The sequence below is a fragment of the Onychostruthus taczanowskii genome, unplaced genomic scaffold (genome assembly GCF_017590055.1).
Source record: "Onychostruthus taczanowskii isolate IOZ18803 unplaced genomic scaffold, ASM1759005v1 scaffold6, whole genome shotgun sequence".
NCBI lineage: Eukaryota > Metazoa > Chordata > Aves > Passeriformes > Passeridae > Onychostruthus > Onychostruthus taczanowskii.
In genome coordinates, this window is record NW_024503679.1 from 12,044,577 (window position 1) to 12,068,316 (window position 23,740).

A 23,740-nucleotide genomic window follows, 5' to 3' on the forward strand; every position below is an offset into this window, starting at 1 on the left:
GCGGGGGGGGACAGGTTAGACTGCAAGCTTACTCCACTGATTCCAAAAAACATGGTTTGCACACTGGGATGGTTCAAGAGGAAAGGGAAATGTTTTCTGGAAGTAGGTTTCATGTGCTCAGGATCAAGCTTGTTCCCTGTATCCTTAGCTGCTCTCAAATTAGATGCTGAGTTGAAAGCCTGTTTAGTATTTTTATCACTCTTCAGCTATTAAGTAAAGACCATGCAACTGTTAAACTTGCTGGTAAATCAGGGTGGCTGAATCAAAACTGCCAATTCAATGACAATACGTATAAATGAGAATCATTCTGACACAATGCTTTTATTTATACTCCACTAGAAAGGATCTATTGTACAGCACATCCGGGTTTCGTGTATAAAACTTTTCTCCTTGATAAAACTGTAGTTCATTTTCCCATCAAAATCCTGAGGCACTTCATAAAGAGTAAGGGAAACAAGGGAAGCCTTATTCTGTTTTCCACAGAACGTTACCAGCCTGGGGCTTCGTCACGAAACACTGCTTGAGGAAAGGCTGAATTTCAACACGAAGCTGAAGCCCTGCCAGTGGCACCAGCTCTCTCTACCCAAGAAACCTGCTTGCACAATGCATTTGGAGCAGATCTGGGAGCTGACACCATTTACCAGAACCACTGAAGAAGACTGAAAAATCAGGATTAAATGATCCAGGACAGAGGGCTCTCCCTGAAGTAACTGGGCTTGCGACTCCAAAAAACCTTCATACAAGCAATGTTTGCAGCCCTCTCTGAAGTTCAAGAAGCTGCATGACTGTCACCTTACTAGGCTTCTGCATATATACTGCAAGAAAAACAGTATTTTGGCTCCAATTCTCTTAATACTAAGGATGAATGCAAAAGAGCTACTTGCTATTAGAGGCCAAGATGGCCCTTTATCCAAAAACAGTAAGAGCATTAGGAAAAACTGCATTCAATACTAGGCTTTAAATACAGATTTTCTAACCACTGATTCAAGTGCCAACAGAGTCTGAGACAGAAATATCATTTCTTCATATTGAGAAACTAAAATACAGGCATACCCTGTTACCTAAACCCTGCTTGGAGAGCTGTGTTAATATTTCCCTTGCAAAATCTTTCACCTCATTAATGATTTATCCCAAATACACCAAAGTTAGTAATACTGTAATATGTATGAAATGAAGTCTACTATTCAACTTCCAATAGTGATATTATATTTTCATAATATAAAACTATAATATAAAACCTAAGTGCCTACTAGGATCACATAAATAATTTACAGACTCTCAAATCCTTGGTTAAAGCGCCAGTAATTCTGGTTCCCATTTCACTTCTAGCTTGCTTTTAATTTGGGTTAGACCTCCTTACTCTTTACTTTTTTTTTTTTTTAGAAGATTCATCAGTTTGACTGGATTTAAGTATTTCCCGTCTTTTTGTTTCTTTGTAGTTAACACCAGAAATGTGAATAAACACTGAACTAAGAGCTGCAATAATTTGGTATTTGTGACTGCTTTTCACTACCTTGAGAAAATACACTGCATGAGAACTACAGTTATGCATAATTTATCTTTTACTTCAATAGTTGTTTCATCTTTAAAATGGGGGATTCTTGGTGCTGGCAGGCAAAATGGATCCAGTGAAGAATTAAGGTCTGTTTATGATTTCATACTTTAGATTATAATATAACATCACATGATCAATACTGCTGCAAGCTGTAAACCCCAGGAAGATAAGCATAGAAAAAGACACATCTTCTCACCTTCTGGTTTGTTTCTGAAGTAGAACAGGGGAAGGAAAGCATATTTTCATAATGTTTTTGTTCCCTGTCATGACCAGGAATAAAACTGAAATCTGACTTCAGAACCCAAAAAAAAAAAATTAAGTTTTTGTTTCAAAAGCCAAAACTCCTGTCTATGTCCAATGAACTTGGGCTAGCAACCAAAATTTGCTGTATTTATCTGAATACCTTTTAAGCACCACCCACAAAAATTAATTCATATAGTAGCTGGACTTGAAATAATTAATCAAGATCCATTTTGCAGAAAGCAGTGACTGGACTAGGATGTTGAAACCAGCTTGCAATGCCTTAATGCTCTTAGTAATTAAACTTCTGTGGGTCAAGAAATCCAAAGGCTTCATGATAGTTGTCCAGCCATCTGAAATCCATGTCTTAATTGTATCACCAGAAAAACTTCAACTAATTCTCCATTTTCTAAAGAAAAAGCAGGAATGGAGAGGTTGAGGAGTGGTAAGTGAAATGCACGTGTAATCTGTGTTCACACATCCATCCTCTTATGAGAAATGAACCCTAAAGATGTGAAAAAACAAACTGGTCTGCGATTATTCCATGAAAAATGCCCACTGCCAAAGCAGGCTCAGAAAGAGCTGTGGCTAAATCAACCTTTAGAAAGTCACCACAGTATCCTCAAATATGTAATGAAAACAATACCATTGTTTGAGACAATATCTGCTATTATCTTAAATTATCATTGTTAACAGGAGCACTGTTGAGGGAGAGAAGATAAATACTGGCTACTATAAAGATCCTCTAAAACTGTCATACCCTAACATGAATATAGAGTATTGGATGCTTAAAAGAAAAAAAAAAAAAAACAAACACAAAAATAAAATAACCCAAATGCTGAGAAGAACAAAACTCACCAAACAAACAAACAAATTAACTCCAACAAAAAGTACCTAAGGATATTTTTTACTGTGGGACATCACATGAATGCAGAGTTTTTGCAGTTCACCTTGTGGGGACCATGAACTGTGGGTTTTGTTAAAAGCAGAAGAAAAGGACAGAGAAACAAGGAAGGAGCTTAAATATGGAAGTGGTAATATCACACCTGGGCACAGGACTTTGCTGAAGGAAAGGACAAACCCACAGCGAAGACCAGGAATGGAAAGGAGGAGAATTTAGATATATACAATGTGGATGGCGTGGAGACTGTTTTAAATTCAGGAAGCAATCAAAATCTATTTGACTGGAAAGCAATTTCTCCTATCCCAGTAAGGACACAAGGAATGTGTCTGGTTTATTTCAACAGTCTAATAAAATATGCTTAAGAAATAGGAAGCATTTTGAATAATCTTCGGTAAGCCTATTTTAAAAATAAAGAGGAGTCTAAATTACTTTAATTCAATCTTCTTAGATGGGCTGCTTTTAGCAATGGAGTTTGCAGGAGAAAAAAAATGTTGTCCGAGGACTCTCACCTGTTTCCCAGAGAACTATTTTGATAACAATATCAGGACCTAGATATGAACACCTTGAGGATTTAAGGTCTTTGACTACTTGTTTGTGCTTTTTACATAGTGAGGGAACTGTAAAGACGCTGTGAAGATTTTCAGAATTTAATAATCAGGGCTTCTGTCCACTTCTCACTCACTGTCACCTATGGAGGGCAAGGACGTACCTCTTCTGCTAACTCCATGCCCTGCAACAAGCTCAAGGCAAATATTTTGGTTTTAGTAAAAAGGTGAAGATTATCTTGCTGCTCAGAGTGGCAGGTGATGATATCTACCACAGGGATGCAGAGTAAAACTAACCACATAAGATGTGATGGTGCTGATGTAGAAGATTCTTTGGATAACAATCCTTTTAATTCTGCCATTAGTTAGTATTCAGATCCAGGACTAAGATAATGCTGTTAGACATCACGCAATGGAAAGGGTAGTTCAATGTTTGCAAGGTGAAATTCCAGTGTCTGAAGCAGAAAACCAGATTTCCCTTGTGTTTCCACCCATTATGGCTGCATTGCACAGAAAATGGTTACTTACTATCCAACTCCTCCTCCTCATCACTGGAAGAAGAGCCAATAGAAAAGAGAGTTTTAGACTTAGGAATGAGTGGAGAGATGCTGAAGGAGAAGGAGATTCGTCTCGATGGTCGAGTCCGGCCCTGGGCTGAGAAGTGGGTTAACAGCAGACATTAGAGCATGCTTGAAAATGCATTTAATAATAAAAAGGAGAGGAAAGCAGCCAAAGCAAACTAAAGCAAAGCAAAGCAAAGGAAAAGTCTGCAAAGCAGCTGGCTCCAGAAAGGCACAAGAAACAAAGAAGTGAGAATGTGCAAATTCCAGAGGGTGCAGGTTTCAGAGGGCACAGGTCTCACTGCATGCACAGCTCGAGGCTCCAGTCTTTCTCTTTTTGATAACAATTTCTTACAGGACCTCTTAGTGAAGAACTATAGGCAGGAATCTTTCCAAACAGAACACCAACAATAAAATGGATCTCTGGACAAAGGGCATCAGCTTCAGTGAAAGAACTGTCATGGAGTCAAACTAGAACAGCTCAAGATACCTATGTGAAGGTTCTTTCTGCAGTTAAATGATACAGCAAAGCTACCAAATATTAGCAAGGACAATTTATTTGAAGTGTTGACTTTATCTACTGTGGGGGGGTTCTTGCCACTTCTACGTCTAGAAAAAAAATCAACAATGTTGATAATGTTATACCCTTCAAAATTTTCAGCATTAAAATGGAGACACTTCCCTTCTCTTCTTCCAAAATTAAACAAAAAAAAAACCCCAAGCATTTCTTCTGCCTTCTTCTAAAATGTAAAAGTCCCGATTTTAAAGAAATTGCCTAACCCCTCTTTTGCCCTTGCCTGGAAGATGCCTACCAAACGTAGTGCCAAACTCAGCAATTAGTCTACTAACATGGGATATCAAATATCCCATCATTTATTTTTAAGAGCAGCCTTTGCATAGCAGCAGCTTCCCAACAATTCTTTGTAAGTACATGGCCTCTGAAAAGAGAATTAGGAGGCAGCTAGCCATTGTTCACTGAAACTGGATTCCCAACGGCCCTATTTCCCTTCTCTTCATACAAGCACAGGTGGAAACTGCTGAGCTATGAACTGGTTGCTGGACACCCACTGCTCACATGGTGCATCTGTGTGTCCTCAGGTGACTGGGACAGGGCTGAGGAACCCCTGCTCAGGTCTGACCTAAGGGTCCTACTTAAACACCTACATTAAACATCTTCAGCACAGGTATTCAGGTACTTTTAGTCATTCCATGGATACATCAATTCACTTGCAGAACAGGGAAAACAGGCTAAAGACTTTACCAGTACTGATCTTCCAAGAGAAAGACAAAGCAATTATTTCTCTCTTTGAATAAAACATGTCCTGTCAGCCACATACAATGGGAGTTTTTTGCATGGCTGGTATCATACATTAAAACTGAATCCAGAATATAAAAACACTGTTCAAGGAATAGCCAATGCTACAAAAGCAATGCAGAACGAACTCCCCATAAGACTTCCTCCAGCCATTAGTCACAAGTACCAATTGTCTACAAACAATTTGACTACAATTTGCACAGTAAAGGCATTTAAATTGAAGAATTCTTAGGAAGACCCATGCATTAGTTTTGTTTAGACTGCCTTTTGAAGGAGTTGTTCTAGTGTTCCAGGCCTGAAGAATACAATTAGGCAACATGACTTTTTCTTCTGTAGTCTACTGTCTATTTAGACTAAAAGTCAAGATGAACAATAATACTTTACTGTAAATTGAACCACCTTCGCCAGCACAGTTCAACTTCCATTTCAGTGGTTTTATTTATAGCAATTCCTGGCTTTATAACAGTGCTCCACACTGGAAATTTGCTATTCCAACCCTAAAAGCATTCTTCCGAGCACTCCAGCCAACAGCTCTTGTGACCTCCCTCTATAAAATGCTGAAGGATTAACATTGTGAATGGCCACATCAGCTCTTGGAACATCTGACACATCAGATGGAGTGTGGGCTAGGAACTTGGTCTTGGAAATTGCTCCTGCCTCAGCACATATGACAATAAACAGTAAAATAACAGAAAACCCTCCATATGTTTATTAATCTGGATTTAGTCTTTAAAGTCGTTGAGCACAGCATGTTGCTTTCTTCCCATTCAGACACATTTGCAGGGATCACAGGGTCTTCTGGTTTTTTTTAAACACCTACCACAAAATTATGGAAATGGAATAAAGAACTGAATTTGTCCTAGGATTCACTTCCATATAATTCTTGCATAACTCTTAAGTGTCCTGCTGGAAAAACATGAACATCAAACCCAGGTGACACAGGGGAGTTTACACATCAAGACCTCCTTGTAAGAGGCACCAAACTGCTTCACATGTCCTACAGTCACAAATCAAATAAAACTGTTCCTCTTTCAAAGGGGAAGAATGAAGCAGAATAATAAGAGTGGACCTTTAAATCCATCCAGTTCCAGTCCTCTGCCATGGGCAGGGACACCTTCCACTAGAGCAGGTATCAAGCCTTATCCAACCTGGCCTTGAACACTTCCAGGGATGGGGCACTCACAACTTTTCTGGATGATTTACTGAAGTTTCTGTAGTCAGGAAGGTGTCAGCATTAGGGAAAAAATCCATGAGCTAAATTTTCCAAGTGATTATTCCTTTTGGATGCTCACATGAATCCCTCAAATGCTCTGATTAAAAAAAAAAAAAACACCTTCCTATAAAAATGTCACAAATTAATGACTGAGAAAATAAAGCTTAGAGGAATGTTAATAATGTTTACATTCAGTGTCCCAAACCCACAGACATTTGCCTCAAAGCAGAAGACTAACCCTGCTACTTTGCCCACAGCCCCTCTGGAGAGGTTACTACATCTTCTCTTTTCCTTCTTCCTCCAGGGACCAGGGTGGCCAGGCTGGCTCTAGAAGGAGATGGCATAATCAAGCCTCCATGGCACTTTTAACTGGCCACAGGACATTTGAACAACCTTGGCCATCCAGGCTCCCTCAGCCACCAGCTGCTCATTTCTGGGGAGCCAGCCAAGTTTTTTGGTGTTTGGTCACAGGCTGGGTGCAATGCCAAGAAACTGGTTGACTCAAAAAACAACAATGAAGACCTTCAACCCGAGGAGGGAAGAGGCAATGCCACCACAGACGGCAGGATCTGGTCTCTTCACAGGACAGAGCTGCCCTGTTTTGGTTACTGCTGCTGGGGGACACATCCATTAGGCCACATCCTTATTAAGCATGGGATTATCATGGTGAAGAGTTTAAAACCACCTCCTAACAAAGCACAATCCCTGTGAGCTTCCTCCAGCAAGCTGCCTCCATGAATAAAACACTTTTCTTAAAGCATCTTGTGCTTTGCAAGGGAGAATCACGTTAATAAAGAGGAAAGATCACACACCATTACTAATTGACAAGAGCTAAAATGTCAATAGGGTTTCTGGCTGGCAATTAATAAAATGAAAACATGTGTAATACATCCAAAGCACATCCAGCTGCAGCCTTCTGAATGAGTTTTTCAGCTGAAAGAATCAATTCAGCCAAGTTGCAAAATTAAGTGCTTGTTATCACTTCAATTAAGCTAAACTGGAAAATTTTATAGAATCATCTTTTATTATTTTCTCCAGGAATGAGATTCAATAAATTATACCCAACTGCTCCAAAATATTTAACTCAGAATGAATAACAACAAACTCCTCCAAGGAGATCAAGACATGGATTCTCAAGTTCCCATGTATCAGCTTTAAAAAAATCTAGATGCAGAGAAGAAATATCTCGAGTGGAATTTACCTGACATCAAAGGAAGAAACTCTGAAAGGTGAAAGGATGCAAAATTAGATCCTTTTTTTTTTTTTTTTTAGTTAACAAACTCAATACATCATAGTTTTCATACCAGTAGTCTAATTTAGAAAGAAAAAAACCAAAAACAACCCACACAGAGGAAACCTAACAGAAAGAAAATGGCAGGGATACTCTGGGAAGAACAAAACTAAACTGAATGAGTTCTGCCTTTTCACCCACAATTCCATGCAGCAGTGAAACATGTCCTTCATGTAATAAAGGAAGCATGAGTGGGCAGTAGCACACTTTGCCTTGGGAAGGAAGAAGATATACTCAATTATACAGATGACAGAGTGGATAAGGGAAAACTGGATTACTCACTGTCGAGCACTGGTTTGCTAATTGACATTAGAGACATGGATTTGGTCAGTGGAGATGAAACAGCAGAAGAGGAGAAGTTAAATCCTTGTGGCTGTGATGCCTGATGCACCTGCAGAACAGAACAGAACCACACTGAGTATGTCAGGAATGACAGGACCATTCCAGCCTCAGATCCCAGTTCAGGGCTGATGTTTACCGCAACTCTCACTTTGAAACAGTGAAACAGTGCACAGGTGAAATGCAACATTTTGTTTTGCCTTTTAAGCGTTAGATGACTAATTATGGAACAGAGAGACTATGTGGGCTTGATTTTCTTGCAAGGCATTAAAAATCACATATTGATAAAACTCTCTGATGGCCATGGAAATTGCTGTTGTGACTCCAGCTCCTCAGCAGAACTAGGCTGTGGTCCAAGATGACAAAAAAAATCTGATGCTTAGCAGTTTGTTCCCCAAAAATGCCATTCCTCTAAGCAAGAGAAAAGTATTGCCACAAGGAACGAAGTAGAAAATTTAAAACAGCCAGAGATTTCTCCACATTAAAGACAGAAGATTTTTAACATTATGTATATGTACATATAAGGTGGAAGCCTTTGTCAGACTGTCACTTGGGAAAATGACTTCCAAAATGTAGCATTTCCCAGACATCCAACACTAGCTGGACAGCTTTACCTGGTGGTTGTAGTCTCTGATTTCTCCTTGCTCGAGCTCCTCAGTGAGCAGGACCAGGGACTGATTGCTGGCAAGTGGACTCCTCCTGAGGTCTTTGGAGCTCAGAGAAGAAGCCTCCAGGTTTGTAGAGGGCTTCTTGTTCTCACCAGAGTCTCCAGCAAGGCCTTCCAGGCTGTAACTAAAGAGAAAGCACAGAGGTCAGGTGCTGCCAAACTCTCAGAGACCAATGTCTTTCAGCACAGAGCACCTGCAAACATAAAACACAGAGCAGGCACTGAAGTGTGCAGGCAAAGGCAGGTGCTACTCCTCAGCATGTTCTTTTTTCTTCAGAGCAAATAGCAACATCTTCGTGCTTCTAATGAAGGTTTGTCTGTTGCTTGAACAACCACTGAAACTCCTGGTAATTGCCTTTCCTACTGGTTTTTATACTCTTTTTGAGTGGTGCACAGGAAAATCCAGAAACACCCCTTCTAAAGATTTTGGCATTTCCATATATTCTCTTTGATAGCTTTTTATTAGGCTCTCCCTTGGAATAAAGCCACCCAAATCAAACTACCAGGTGCTGCCTGTCATGGACCAATACTCCTCCCAGCAGCCACATCAGCTGCTGTAACACTCATCTCTGCAGCCACATCCTCTCAATCTATTTTAAATCTTGACACTGCACCGTTTTGGCACTGATAATGTCATCTATTCTGCCAAAGCTGGTTTCGTTTTACCCATGCTGTGGTTTTGTTTTAAATTCAATAAATGTTGTTTCCATCACCCAATCAATTTTATTTTATCATCTACTGAGGGAGCTAGGTCTTGCCCAGCAGAGCTGGGCAATAACTCAAAGCTAAATAAAACACTAAACTTTTGCTTGCAGAACTGTTAGAAATAAAACATCTGGCCAAACTCTGTAGAGATGGGTGCTGATAGACAAGTGATACTCTCCTCACATCTATACAGAACACATCCTGTTTCACATGGGACTATTTAATCCGATAAATCTTGCCCTAATATTCTGCTTCTGACCCTCTTGCTCCTCGTGCCAAAGCATCAACAAACCCACTGAAATGCCAGTGTGGATTCACTGGGTGAAGCTTTGCAGATTCCCCTCCCAGGACACCAGCACAGATCCATGGCCAATGTTTGATTTGATATTCACTAAGTGCCAGCCTTACCCTGGATTTATATCCCAACCTGAGGGTAATCATGATGTCTGTGGTGAACAAGCTGACATGAAACACGTGAAAAAGAAAACATGCTACAGGCTGTACAGATGATTTAAACAACCAAAGGAGCTTTAAATTCAGGTAGACTTGCATATCAGTGATTAATGCTCTGCAGTCCCTTAGAAGCATTAAAAGGCTCATAAATATGCACCTTGAAAGCAAAAACTGCAATAAGCCATGAATAAGAAGATTTAGTAATATAAAAACCTTTTTTCACGGTAATTAATGAGGAAAAAAAGACTAGTTGAAGCATTTATAATTTAATCTGCTTTAGGAAGATTGTGACTCATCAATGTGTATCAACAGCAGGCATTAAAAAATTTATTCTAAAACACCTGTAGGTAGAAATCAGTCACATTTCTACTGATTATTTAGGACAGAAGAAATCTATTTTTTACATTCCAACAATGCTGCTGCACAGTAGAGAAAAAAAATAATGTACTTGTGAAAAAACTAGCTAAAACCTCCAAATATTAGCCCATAAAATAGTTATCAGTGATACTGGTCTGCAATTTGCTGATTGGCATATATACACCAAACATAATTAACTGTCCATGAAGGGCAGGTTTCCTTCTCAATATCTACTCTTCAGAAAAAGACTTAATAGCTCTACCCACAACCAGCAAAAACTGCCAGAGTAAAGCTACAAAGCCATAAATTGTGGGGGACTGGCTTCCAAACTATATTGGGTAAAGATGTGGCCTGCAAACACCAGTCTCAGTGCTGGGACTTTCTACAGAAGATGCAAACTTTAAGAGCCTGGGAAATCTTCATCTGTGGTGATCAGATTGGTTTTTTTAGGGAAGATTTTACATGATTAGTCTCCTTGAAGAAAAGACTAGGTCTTTCAATTTACAGAGAGCAAGTCTGTGTGAACTTAAATCCTTTATGAGACTGATCTGCTACAGAGAAGTGCTGAATCATATTTAATCTCGGTTTGATTCTTTGGCTCTCACAATTATCATCCTGATCACTGCTGTGGAAAAAAACACGGCTTGAAGTCATCACAGAACAGAGCAGCTCAACCCAACAGTGCAGCTTCTTTACTGCCAGAGGCCAGTGGAAAGCAGCCACCACCTCCACCTGCAGCCCAGCTCTGAGGATCCACTCCCAAGAGTAATTGCTGAAAAAGCAGACCAAGCAAACAAACACGTGCACACTTCAGCCAGAGCAGCGGTGGAGGAGGCGATGCACGAGAAGCTGACGACAGGGTGTGTGCAGAGCTCCTGTGCTGCTGCACATTTATTCATACCATACCTTCTACAAGTAAAGTCAGGACCCATGGCAATGTACTGTATGCCTGAGGGACACCAGCTCAAACTAGGAACAGCAAAAGAGGCAAAGAAAGGAAAAGGGCAGTGAATATCGGATTGTTATGGAACATGGGGGACGTGAAAAGACTCTCACTCTCACATATCTTAAAAAAACCCAAAAAACAACAAACTCAGAAATAATGCAGTAGCACACGTCTGCTTGAACAAACACACCACAGTACCCCAAATGCCCGAGGTTACAACTGAACAGGGAGCAGGACAGCTCACGCTTCCCCCAAACCAACTCCACCAGTGAGTATACAATGTATTGGAAAAAGTATTCCTTGTGGGGAGAGAGGTTTTTGGGAAAAACAAGGCTAAAACATACGAAAGCCAATTTGTAAGTAATCACACACAGCCATTATGTTAGTAATTATTAGTATTTTCCTGGGAACTCTCATTCTCAAATCAGAAAAAGAATCCCTTACAGATATTTCATAGTGTTAGTCCTCTCCATAGAAATACTAATAACCTCAGGCTACACTTGGAAAAATAAGGAGAAAGACACATTCTTAAATGCTACACAGTCAATCAGTGAAAGAGGCTGGAAGAAAAAAAACAGGCTAATCTTACTATTGACTTGGGATTAAATCAAGAGTGCCACTAACTAAAAAACCCTTCAGCTCCCATTCCCCGAAAGAGTCCCAAAGTTGCATCATGAAAGACCTAAGAAATGCAAATACAGAATGCAAATATTTTTGTTGTTATTTCAGACTGCTTTTCTTATTTTTTCTCTGTTAGCTCATGGCTCAATTGCAGGTTTTGCAGAAAGAGAGAAATTAATCTTGTCAGCTATGACATTTATATGATCCCTAAATCCTGAAAAAGCTGTTCAGGAAGCATACATTGTCTAAAGGGAATTTTAATAAGCACAAGTCCTGCTCCCAGGTCCTGGTCTGAGATCCATGCAAGGAGGGGACATGGCCAGAACAGGCTTTACTCCATAATGGGAGCCTATGAAAAGGGCAGAACAAATTTAAGCCTTCCTGGACAAGGAACTGTGAGTGCCAGAAGCCTCTGAGGGCACAGACGAAGATTTAAACCCACTGAATGCATCATGCCATGCCATCTCACATTGTTTCCACACACACTGCAACACTGGAAACATTCTGGAAGGGTTTGACAATTGGAAACGTTCTGGATGGGTGTTCAATGGCAGAGTTTAGGTAATTGCTGCCTGTTTTATAAAGGATGTTGACTGGATGAGGACACACCCAAAGCTTTGCACTCAAAAGGTGTGCTTCACCAGGAGCTCTCAGCACAGTACTATAAACATTCTTCATGGAAACATTCCTTCCCATAACATGCCAATATTTCCAAGTACTTCATCGTCCTCACCCACTTCAACCACAATGGCAGATGTTTAAGTATTAGTGGGGGATGGCAGGGACTGAATACTTGTGTGAAATCCTAGAGGAACCAAGTCCAGGCCACAGGAAATCCATCTCCATCACACACAGCCTGCACTCTCAGGCCTGGGTTCACTCAGACCTGCTCAGGGGCAGCAGAGAAAGCACCCCAAGGAAGGTGTCACACGTGATTCCCCAGGCCATCTGCTGGTGGCCACAAGAGCACTGAGCCTGGGGGACCCTTTCAGATGTCCTTATGTCGCCTCGCTTTTCGAAGCCACTCATTTTTGTGTGGTCCCTTTTCAGTCGAGGGAAAGAAGATTCCCCTCATTAAAGAAATCATGTAATGTTTACACTAGACTCTAAAAGATGCCTCTATTCCTGACCACTGCCACGTTATGGAGATGATCCCAAATGCTAAAACTGTAGAGGGAGGAAAAAAGAAGAGCCCTACATATACAGGAGGAAGCCTGGAAGTGTTGAAATCTCACAGAAAGAAGGAAGGGGATTTGTTGGCAAAGGCTGTGGAAAGCACTCTTGCAGAATCACAGTCCTGCGGGGGAGCCACACACAGTCTGTTGGCAACTTCATAAAATCCTAAAAAGATCAATGCAGACCATGCAAAACTCCTTTAAAGAAGACAATTTGGTGAGGAGGAGGAGCTTTTATCTACATCAGTCTTGTGGGAGAGCATAAACAGCTGGAATCAGTTTCAGGCTCCTGCTCCACAAGTGGGGTTAGAGAGGATGATTCCAAAATGGTTTAGAGACCAGAAACAGTGAGAAAGTGTTTATGAAGGGATTATCACACATTTCAGATATGACCAGGTATTCTAGATGTTTTCTTTATTCTATATGTAAGCTCAGTGTTTCAGGATATTTTGACTCTAAATACTAACACAACTCCTACAGAAGAGCTTTAAGAGAATACTGACAAAAATAAGGTCATTTGCATGAGCTGAGAAGACAAGCATTGCACTGCTTCCTGCAGTGGTACAAATGAAGTGGCTTCTTAGAAGAAAAACAGCATGTTCTTCCCTATGCCTTTTTTTTTTTTTTAAAGTTGGTTTTTAAGAATATTCTTTTGAACTGTACAGTGCTGCTGGGGTTCATTGATGCTGATGCATAGCGAGGCACAGTGATGTTTTTGGTCATAACATCACGGTAACATTCTTTTCACATGTGGGAATGTGGTAGGTTGTTTACACACACAACACCCCATCCATATTTCAGGTGAAGTGAAATCCTGAGTAAACCTAGCACAGGAAGAGAGGTACCAGGCTATGGGAGGTGAGACAAGCTTGAACCACTGAAGGGCAGAAGTTCAACTTCTCTTTTTTCTTTAGCCTAAAATGTCTACATATGGACAGCCCACATCTGCTGTGTCAAAAATTAAGTATCCTCTTTTATATACTAATAGTCAATGCAAAAGTAACATGAGTGTATTTGTGGGATGGATGAGAAACTGGAAGTTTGTTATAGACAGGAAAAACATATGAAAGTAAAGAGAAAAACACCTTATTTTCTATTTTTTAGGAAGATGGTTATAAAGACCATCAAAAGAGCAAAATTAAAGCCATTTAATTCAACCAGCTGCAGACCTGCGGAGTGTTCTGCAGCTCTGAGATCGTGTCTGACCCATCCCTTCCCCCAGCTGCCCCTCCTGCAATCTTGCCAGGAGTCTCTGATGTGCTTTAAATCCAAATCACACACATGCTCCCAGGTAAACCACTGTCTTAACCAACACCAAATCTAACACATGGCAAAAGCCAACAAAATCATATCTGAGATTTCTCTTCATTATTAACACAATGTCCTGGAGAAAACAGCTCAAGCATGTGCTCTGTGGGGCACAAAACCTGCCCTGGGTCAGACTGGAGGGAAAAAGCAGCCAGGTGGGATGCACAGCTCTAATGCCAATACTTCCAGAGGTACTACAGGTTTGATAACGTGAGAGGATATAGTTAGTAGACATTCAAACACAATACAGTTAGTCACATTAGTTGGCTTTGTACCTTCTCCTATGAATGGGAGGCTTCTTTATACCATCCCCCAGAATTCGCATTGAACTGAAAATGAATCATGGAGAATGGTCAGCAGCTTGAATGAAAAAAAATTAACAAATGGCAGCTAAAGGATTAATATCCCCAACATACAGACAGAGGGAATGGGCACACAGGGAAAACACAAAATGGAATATGAAAGGAGGTAATGAGTCTCTGTGTTTCTCCTTTCTTCTACAAATAAATCTGGGATTTGGTTGGTTTTATTTTGTACAGAAAGAAGGTTGCACAGGTATTGACCATGTTGCAACTTTACTGCTGCCAAAGCCAGGTCAGTTTAGAGTTTAGATAAGGCCAAACACTTTGACAGAAGCTGTTAGCAATGGTGATTAACACCAGCTCCAGTTCTGCAGTGCTTAATCCATCAGTGAAACATGAGGGTGTTTCTTTCCCCAGCCTGGATGTTTAACACACACTGCAGCATTGTTGAAAGACAGGCATTTCAAATCTGCTATGAATGTCAGGAATTAACTGAAGGATGAACGTCCTTTTGTGCAGCCTTGTTGGTTTTTTTGTATTTTTAATAGCAAAATGCAGACACAAGGATTATCTGTGAAGCACATTTGAGGAAAGATGGGAAGTGAAGGGGAACTGAGCATCCTTTCATGTTTTCATTTAAGACTATTATTTTTTTCCTGATCTTTTCTGTGAACAAACTTTTATACTCATCCCTCTTACAAAGAGAAAACACGTAACACTGGAAAAGACCAAATTTTACACAAGGCTGATTTTTTTTTCTGTAGGCTCTTTGGGTCCTCTATCTAAGCTTGACTTAGCTATCTTTGTCATCAAGGTCTGGACTATTTTTGGTGTGGACAGGGGCTGCAAGTCACTGCTGGGACAGGAAGCACCTCTCAGAGCTCAGCTGATGGTGCACTCTGTCGCCCCATTCCTCCTCCTGGCTGCACAGCCCAGTTCTGATCCTTGGACTGGTTTTGGTGGCAATTACACTTTATTTGGTTATTCTTCTCCTCATTTAGTGAGTGCAAGCTGCTCACCTACATAGGAGAGAAGTGCCATGGGTGCCCAGAGGAGGGGAGGGAGCACAAAGGGTGGTGGGAGCAGCACAGATCCTGCCCATCAGCAGGACAAACCTCATCCAAGGCTTGTGCTCAGTGTTACTCCACTTTGCAGGTTTGCAAAAGTCAAGTTGCAATAAGGACTTTTCCCCTTCTACTGGAAAAGCATATACTGCATGTGAAATAAATGACTAAGCAAACACTCCGAATCTAACTGATTTGAGTGAAAGTCACTTGTTAGCACTTCACTTCCTCAGTATTTGTTTTTTTTCACTAAGCAACGAGAGTCTCAACATCACAACAGCCAGATATGAAAAGAACAAAGAAAAGAACAAAACAACACAGCAAATAATCCAAATTCCTTTCTAAAAGAAGCATAAAAACAAACATGAATCTAATCAGCACCACAGACCCACCCAGCTTTTCTAACTACCCTACACGACAGCTATCCTTATGTAGCTGCAGCTGTATGTGAGAACATATGAGAAGAATTACTGCTCCTTTAACTCAGATTTTCTTACACTTACAATGAATGTATTTTCCCATATCAGAAACAGCCTCCAAAGTGTGATGCAGGAGAATTTAACCCCATCTGTTCAGTGTTAGCAGTGATTATCAGCTATGCAGTTTATTTCCCTCAGAAATCCTTATGCACCAGGCCCTACAATTAAAAATAAATCTCCCCAAATGAGTTTATGAGCTTATGGACTCATTCTGTCATAAACCTGCAGGTATGCTGACTCTTTTGTCACTTCTAAAAATGATGGGGATTTCTTAACTTATTTAAATACCTGGACACCAGGAATGAAGCTCAAAAAAGGTGACAGCGTTAAAGAACAACAACAGCAACAATACAAATCTTTCACTGTATGTTACTTAGAAAATCCTGAATGGTTTTCAACATTGACTTTAAGATCTGAAGGTGATATTCCCACAGCTGCTGTGTAAAGGATGCATACATTCCTGATGGGAGGCTGCTGCGTCTCCCGGGATTATCCACAGGGGTCAGAATTTTCAGGAACCAGCTGTGAGTGGCCAGTTTTAATTTAATGCCATCCAGCCCCACAGGCAATGGCTCTGTTTCTGTTAACAGCAAAATGTTTGCCATGAGGACACAACAGGCAGCCAGAGGGTGGCACTGCCCTGCACACCTGGGGCTGCAGCCTCTGTGAGCTCTAGGGAGGATATTGCACCCTGACCCTGACAAGCAACTGGCCATTCCTGCTCTGAGAGCATCAAAAACACAGGCCAAACCACCACTGGGCTCAGAATACACAGGGTTTGGCCCAAGCACCCCGCAGCCCAAATGCTGAGCACTGCAAGGCATGGCAGGGAACCTCACACCAATTACTACTTCTTGGCATGCATCTTCCTTCATTTCATCTCCTTCTCTCCTGAAATGGGAGACTGAGCAACTTTTCTTCCCACAGTCACTTGGCACCAGCATGAACACATTCACATGGCTCGTACACCCCTGCCCCTTGCACCTTCTGAAGGAACAGAAGGGAAAACTCCTCCTTTTAATCTTCCTGAACAGGGACATCAGTGATGAATTAGGTGGAACTTACTGCGCATGAGAGACTGAGGGGGAACCAATTCTGTGAAACAGAGAGGACCCATCTCACCATCATGAAGAGCTTCCACATAATTTTTTTAAACCCCCGTGCCTGTGTTATCCCTTAATACAATCAGAGCAATGATGGTCATGTTTATTCTGTGGTCAATGAGATTTAACACTCCAATAATTCCTTTGTACAGAAAGGGGTGGTGACAGCTCTAATGGAAGACCTATCCCGAGGTAATTCCATTTACTCTGGACAGCTCAAGCATACTGTAGGTATTAAGTACTTTAATCCTGAAAGTTAATTTAAGAAAAAACAAACAAACATACATTAGGAGATTGCCTTAACCTCTTCAAAATGAAAAAAGAAATAATCAAAAGTGATGTGATAAACTCTTCAGTTTTATCACGCCAGCTTTAAAGCTCAGATAAATATGCATGGGTGGGTGCAGAGTAAATCAAAGCAGCTCTTCACTCACCTCCTCTGATTGATTTCTGCCTCGTTGGTGGCATTCTTGCCCGGCCCCCAGCTGTGCCGGCGGAAGGGGGACAGCGGCCGCATGGAGCCGCGCAGGACGGAGGAAGGCGTGGGCACGTCCGTGATGCTGTCCAGCTCCTCTTCCTTCTCCCCTCCCTCTGAGGACACCATGTTGGTGCAGCTGCCATCCAGGCTGTGCCTGTCCTTGGGCTGGGCGAAGCTCCCCACGGGTGGGAAGGGGAGGGACGTGTCGCTGCCCAGGGATGAGTTCCTCTCCAGGGACATGGTGTCGTCTGCAGAGGAGCTGGAGCTGGTGACATCGCATGCAGACTGCTCCTCTTCAGGCTGCTGGGGGTGAGGAAAATTGAAAGTAAGTTAAAGTAGAATCATACACTGGTTTGGGTTGGAAGGGACTTCTAAAGATCAGCTAGTCCAACACCCCTGCTGCGGGCATTGTTCACTACATCAGGCTGTTCAAAGAGCCATCCAGCTTGGCCCTGAACACTTCCAATGAAGTGAATACACATAACATTTTAGATAAATGAAAATATTTTGTATTTCACACAAGCTGAGAGATTTCCTAGTTGATGGCATAAGGCAAAATAACCATCATAGAACTGAGAATTTTTGCTCTGGTTTCAAAAGAGGCTGAAATGCTCTGCAGGGTGATCTCTTCCACCCCCACAAGTCCCTGGCTGCCATTACCCAGCTCAGATCCTCTGCCTGCCTTCCTCTCCCCAATTCCGTACTTCATCCTGCACAGCAAATCCTGTTCCTCTCACCATTTCTGGCTAAACCTGTTATCAATCAAGGTGCCATAAAACTGCCAAAGGTTTACTGAGAGCAAGTAATGGGGAAGGGGTTTATCACAACTCCTGATGACAAACCCCAGCCTCTCCTGTGGGACTGGGATGGGCTTGTAGAGCTCAAGGGCAACACTCTGCTCCACTGCACCAGGCAACACAAAAAGGAGAATTACTCAGCAGCAGAAAACAGACAGAAAAAATATAAGCTTAATTCCCATTCCATTAAGCAGAAAGTTAATATCAGGGTTTGCAGCATTTTTCAAATCCAACTGTCATCAAAAAATATTGTTCAACAGGAACAGCCACCCTGTGTTAGAGATTTTGAGTCATACTGTAATTTTTGGGTTTAGTTTGCTCCAAAAGCAGTATGTAAAAGCCAAACTGGCTCTCTCTGGCCAAAGGCTACATGCTGACCATACAGCCCCAGAAGAGCCCTCGTTCCCTGTGGCTACTATAAAAAACACAAGCACCCCTCTGACATCACCTCCAGTCTGAAATGGTGTTTGCCCTGAGGGACATGGGAAGCTTCAATTTATCCTGCTGCAGAGCCCTGCATCATTTAAAATAATAACAGGCAGAGTGCTCTGTCAGGCCATACAGCACAGAGCAGTCAGCAAAGCCCTGGTGGTTACTGTCCTCACACAGTGGGCTCAGGGGGCCTGGCAATCGCTGAGTGCTCCAGGGGCTGCAGGCTGTCAGCAAGCATTTGGCAGAAGACAACTGGATGCAAAATCCTGTTCTTGGAAGGAAAAGATGGGCATCAGACCACATGGAGGGAAGGATAAGCAGGAGTGGTGTTAAATAGTCCAGAGACTTTTGTTTTTCTGTGCTTTATTTGAGGGGCACACACTATAAGCTTTTTAAGAAACTGAGATATTCAAAGTATCTTCTAATTGAATATTTCACTATTCAAAGAGAAGCTCTGTTTAAAGCTTAGCTATTTTTTATTCTTAGGTCAGTTTAACAGGTACACAATAATGTTCCTGAGATGGTTTAACTAAATACTGTCACACTGCTTCCACTCTCACATCCATCAAAGGGAAATAGAGGGGAAAAAAAAAAAGGCAGCATCCACAGCACAACACCAAAATACCAGAACACTTTAAACACAAAGCATTAAAAACCACAGTATAAATACATCCCTCCAAAATATTCACTTCATGTTAAGGTATGTCAAATATTAATAGTTAATTTCAGCAAACTGCTCTGTAAACTAGTGAACTATTGGATTTGATACATTTGAATAGGAACCTGAGGTTTAAACAACAGAGAGCTGAAATGGAAGCCCTGTGACGCTTTTTATGATGTTCAGCAGTATTCAAGATAATCTGATATTTGTGTGAGTCATGATGAGAGCTTAGTGAATTGCTTAAATGCAGACAAATCAAGCAGTCATTACATGGATAACACTCCTACAGGGAGGAAACAATCTGCCACTTTTCTAAGACAGAAAAATACTTTCAGACATTAGATCAGACTGGATGGGGCTCTGAGCAACCTGCTCTAGTGGAAAGGGGATTGGAACAAGATGAGCTTAAGGTCCCTTCCAACCAAAACCATTCTGGGATTCTGGGACTGGGGCAGCAGAGCAGGACAGGAGAGGACTAACTTCACCCCATCAGCTGTGTGAAGTATGGGAGAGTTTGGAAACTTTCAATCTGGATGCAAATCTAGAAACAACAGTGCAGAACACCAAATTAAATAGAGAGGGACTAGAGTAAAAAGAGGAATTTTTATTTCCCAGATGAGAATACTGCTGCAGTTTGAAATGCACAACAAAACCCACTTCCCTAACAAGGAAGATTTAGGGCTTTTATCACAAAATGCAGTTCAAGGAGATGGTTGAAAAAAGGAAAATACATTTGATCCATTTTAACTTTTACCTTGAGCATTCGACTGACAACAGAACACAATGAACAATTCCCCTGAACTCGTGGCCCATGCTTATTCTTCTAAAAATATTCTGCCGTCATTTCAATGATTTTTTTTTTTTTAAACAAAGGAAAGCAGTTAATATGAAAGACGACTCTGTCTGAAAAATGCCCAGTGTGGCTGACACATCTAAAACATCTACATTGTAGTCACCACTGCAAAAATGCACTGCTCTTTAATCCCATTTGAGTAAGCAAATACCATCCTTGCAGAACAGAATGTGTTCTTTTCTTACAGGAAAAAGGAAACATTACAGAAATACTAATTTTCTTCAAGTTAGGCATGCTGGGTTGCACCTCAATGAATTTGGGACTTAACTGCGGCCAAAAAGAGCCTTTACAGATGTTTGCTAATAGGTATTTTCTTTGCCCTCAGTATTTGCTGAGAAGCTTCTAAGAAAAAGTAAGATAAGGTGTAGAAGTGAGTATTCTGAGAAAGGACACATGTACTTCTCCATGACTAACAGAAATCACTGGGATGGTGAGCATATAAGATAACTCCTTCAACTAAATCCCTCCACTGTAGGAGGTCTTGATAAGGGGAATTCAAATGTTCTTTCAATCATTTCCATGATGACAACCTGCAAAGTGGTGATACACAAACTTTCTTTGTCCCCTGACCTTCAAAGACATTAAAGGTGTTAAGAGTATTTTAAAAAATATGAAAAAATTAAACCTTGGAATCCTGAATTTTATTTGGAATACCATTCCACTAAAGGAGTCAATACCTTTAGTTAGCTTGATATATAATCAAGCAGAGTAATTTTTAAATTTGGATTTGTCTATGGTTCTAGGTTCCCCCAAAACTAATATCAACAGTGTCCTTCTACTAATTATTTATCATAACTTTTATGATTTGGAGTGGATGCGAAAGCCTTTCCTTAAAATTTTTATTCCTTTGGGTTTGTTGTTTTTTTTTGCACAGCTGTTGCGGGTTTTTCTGTTTGCTTTTTTTAAAGAGATACAACAGTTCTGAAAAATAAATGCAAAATATTTATGTATTTTTGTATTTTCTTTGAGCAAACAAAACAAAGGCAGAAATTAAACAATATTTAAGACTTTGAGTTGCAACTCCTTCCTTTGACAACGATCTGTGGGTTCTTGACTCCCTTCATCTGAATCATTTCCCAAGAGGCACATTAAAAATCTTCCCAGTAATGCTGGACTTGGGTGGCTGGTTGAAAGTTAAGATGAGCAAAGCACATGGGCTCCACCCCAGGATGTTGCCAGATGATTGTGAGAAATGACCTTATGCAGCATTCATCATTCCAGAAGGAGGATGCTGCAAAGCCTGCCCAGATGGCTGTCTGGGACAGAGAGGGAAAAGCAGGATGATGAGGACATGGGAATGAAGTGCTGACGCAAAAAAAAAAAAAAAAAAAAAAGATTAAACATTTTGCTGGAAGCACAGACTTGGAAGCAACTTCTGAATCTCAGTGATAGCCTGTATAATCTGAAAAAGGGCAGGTTTTAGTGTTAAAGCTTTCTGAACCTGACAGCTCATGTTCCACAGCTCAGCACATGTCCTAGAGAGAAAAATAAATGAAACAAGCACAGGAGAAGGGAAGGAGATGGGAGAGGAGCACACAGCAAACACCAGGGACAGGGTAAGGCACCTGCAGATTCTGTGACCCCACAGACCCCAGTTCTTCATGGTTTTGGGACAGAACCAGGGCTTTCAGTCAATGCATTCCAAGTGGAAGCAGCCCAAATACCTTGCACAGACAGCAACTTGCTCTCCCTACATTGATTTTAATGCATTAAGCAGTTAATAAAGAAGGAGTTATTTCTACGAAAAAAAAGAAAAAAAAAAATTACTCTAGTAGACAAAAGCTCAATTGCTGCTCCACAGAAAGGGGAAACAAGAAAGAACTAGTAATAACAATAATCACCATGACACTGAAAGGTTTGAGATCCTCTTTTTGTACATAAACATATTCTGTCTCTTCCCAATTTGATACAGAAACTGTAAGATTTCATAGGTTTATAAATAATCAACTACAGCCAAGACAAGCATCTTACACTATTTTTTGGACAAAAGATCACAGCCACCATTTATTTTGGTGGTCATTAAAAATATCCATAATTTGCATTTCTACCACCTGTATTCAGTAATGTAAAACCAAAAAAGATTTAATTAAGGAACAAGCTCGCAATACTAAATTAGTTTTTCTGGTCCTTTAGAAATAACTTTAAGTGTAGAAAAAATACTCAGAAAAATCCAGAGGAAGGACACAAGGAATCAAATTGGTCAGGAAAACAAAGACAAAGCAACTGAGGTTGAGATTAGCTTTGAATAACTTCCTAAACTCAGCTCAGGAACGTTTTGAAGCCATTTGAAGACAAAGTCTGCAACTCACTGCATAATGAGAACAATGCAAAGGCTACTAAATTAAGGAATTCCCTTTCTACAAAGAAAAGAATTCCTGCCTCTGCCCTCTCTCCACTGGCAACTGAAGACCTGCTTTCCCCACCACCTCCTCCCTCCCCAATGGCATCCCTGCTACACTGCACTTCCTACTCCAGTTACACGTTTATCTTTCTTTCTCCTATTTGAAGAAGGAAACTTTTCACATAAGAAAGGGGAAAAGCTAAAATTCTTTATAACATAAAATTTGCTGTGTTCCCACTGCACTCTTCTCCCACACTTTCCCACAGAAGCATTACATGAGGCTCAAATGGCAGCTGCCTGTCACGGTCCATGTCACTCTGCACAAGGGAACTGAAGACAGCCTGCTCTGCCAAACAGCCTTGTTCTCTGACAGTCCAGGGCCCCAGATCCTCTTGACAGAAGGATGGGAAAGGGCGAGGCTGGTGAGCTCTGTGCCCTACCACGTGCATGAAGGATGACTTTACTGTTCATTTATAGCACATGAGATCACTTAGCCTGGGCTGTGGTGTTTCCCATCCTGCTGGAAAATATTCACCACCGTCTGATTTGATTTCAGCAAACAGAACTCTGTTTCAATCAATACATTTCTCGGAAAGCCAGTGTGAAAGCTACACTGAGAGTTATGTTTTTCAGAGCAGGAGCTGTGTCTGCCCAAACCTGTGAGCTGCAGCTGAACCAAAGAGTGGGATTTCATGGAGACCACAGTGACGGTTGCTCTAAAGAAGGGTCATATCCCTTTTGATTCTACATCACTTTATTCTTTCTGGGTGCTTTTTCATCATCTGCTTATGCCAAGAAGAGTACAAATTACAAGCAAGACAATTCTTCAAGAGCCAAAACCTAATGTCCCCTTGAATAAATTCAGGCTGCTCTGACGTAGATTCAAAAGACTGATGCCAAAGGGAGGCACATCCTCTGCTCAGAGGCCAGCTCTGCCTCTCAGGTCTCTCCCACTCCTCCTCAGCAACACAAAGGGTACAGGGATGACTAAGGTTAGCAATGACTTCAGCTGTTGATTTTAAGCAAACTTGAAAAC

The 23,740-nt window shown here is 41.1% G+C and overlaps 1 protein-coding gene across 12 annotated transcripts in view; it reads right to left on the reverse strand.

Moving 5' to 3' along the window:
* The window catches only part of AKAP13 (A-kinase anchoring protein 13), a 206,665-nt gene that overhangs the window by 33,333 nt on the left and 149,592 nt on the right, over nt 1–23,740 (reverse strand). For 7 of the 12 annotated variants that reach the window (XM_041418362.1, XM_041418361.1, XM_041418357.1 and 4 more), the window contains 5 exons: nt 17,577–17,923; nt 14,470–14,523; nt 11,051–11,113; nt 8,577–8,754; nt 7,906–8,014 (listed from right to left, as the gene is read on the reverse strand). In XM_041418362.1, the coding sequence (XP_041274296.1) occupies nt 7,906–8,014; nt 8,577–8,754; nt 11,051–11,113; nt 14,470–14,523; nt 17,577–17,923 (751 nt within the window). The remainder of the gene's footprint in view (nt 1–7,905; nt 8,015–8,576; nt 8,755–11,050; nt 11,114–14,469; nt 14,524–17,576; nt 17,924–23,740) is intronic. The other 5 variants (XM_041418359.1, XM_041418366.1, XM_041418363.1 and 2 more) reach the window with 4 other exon arrangements.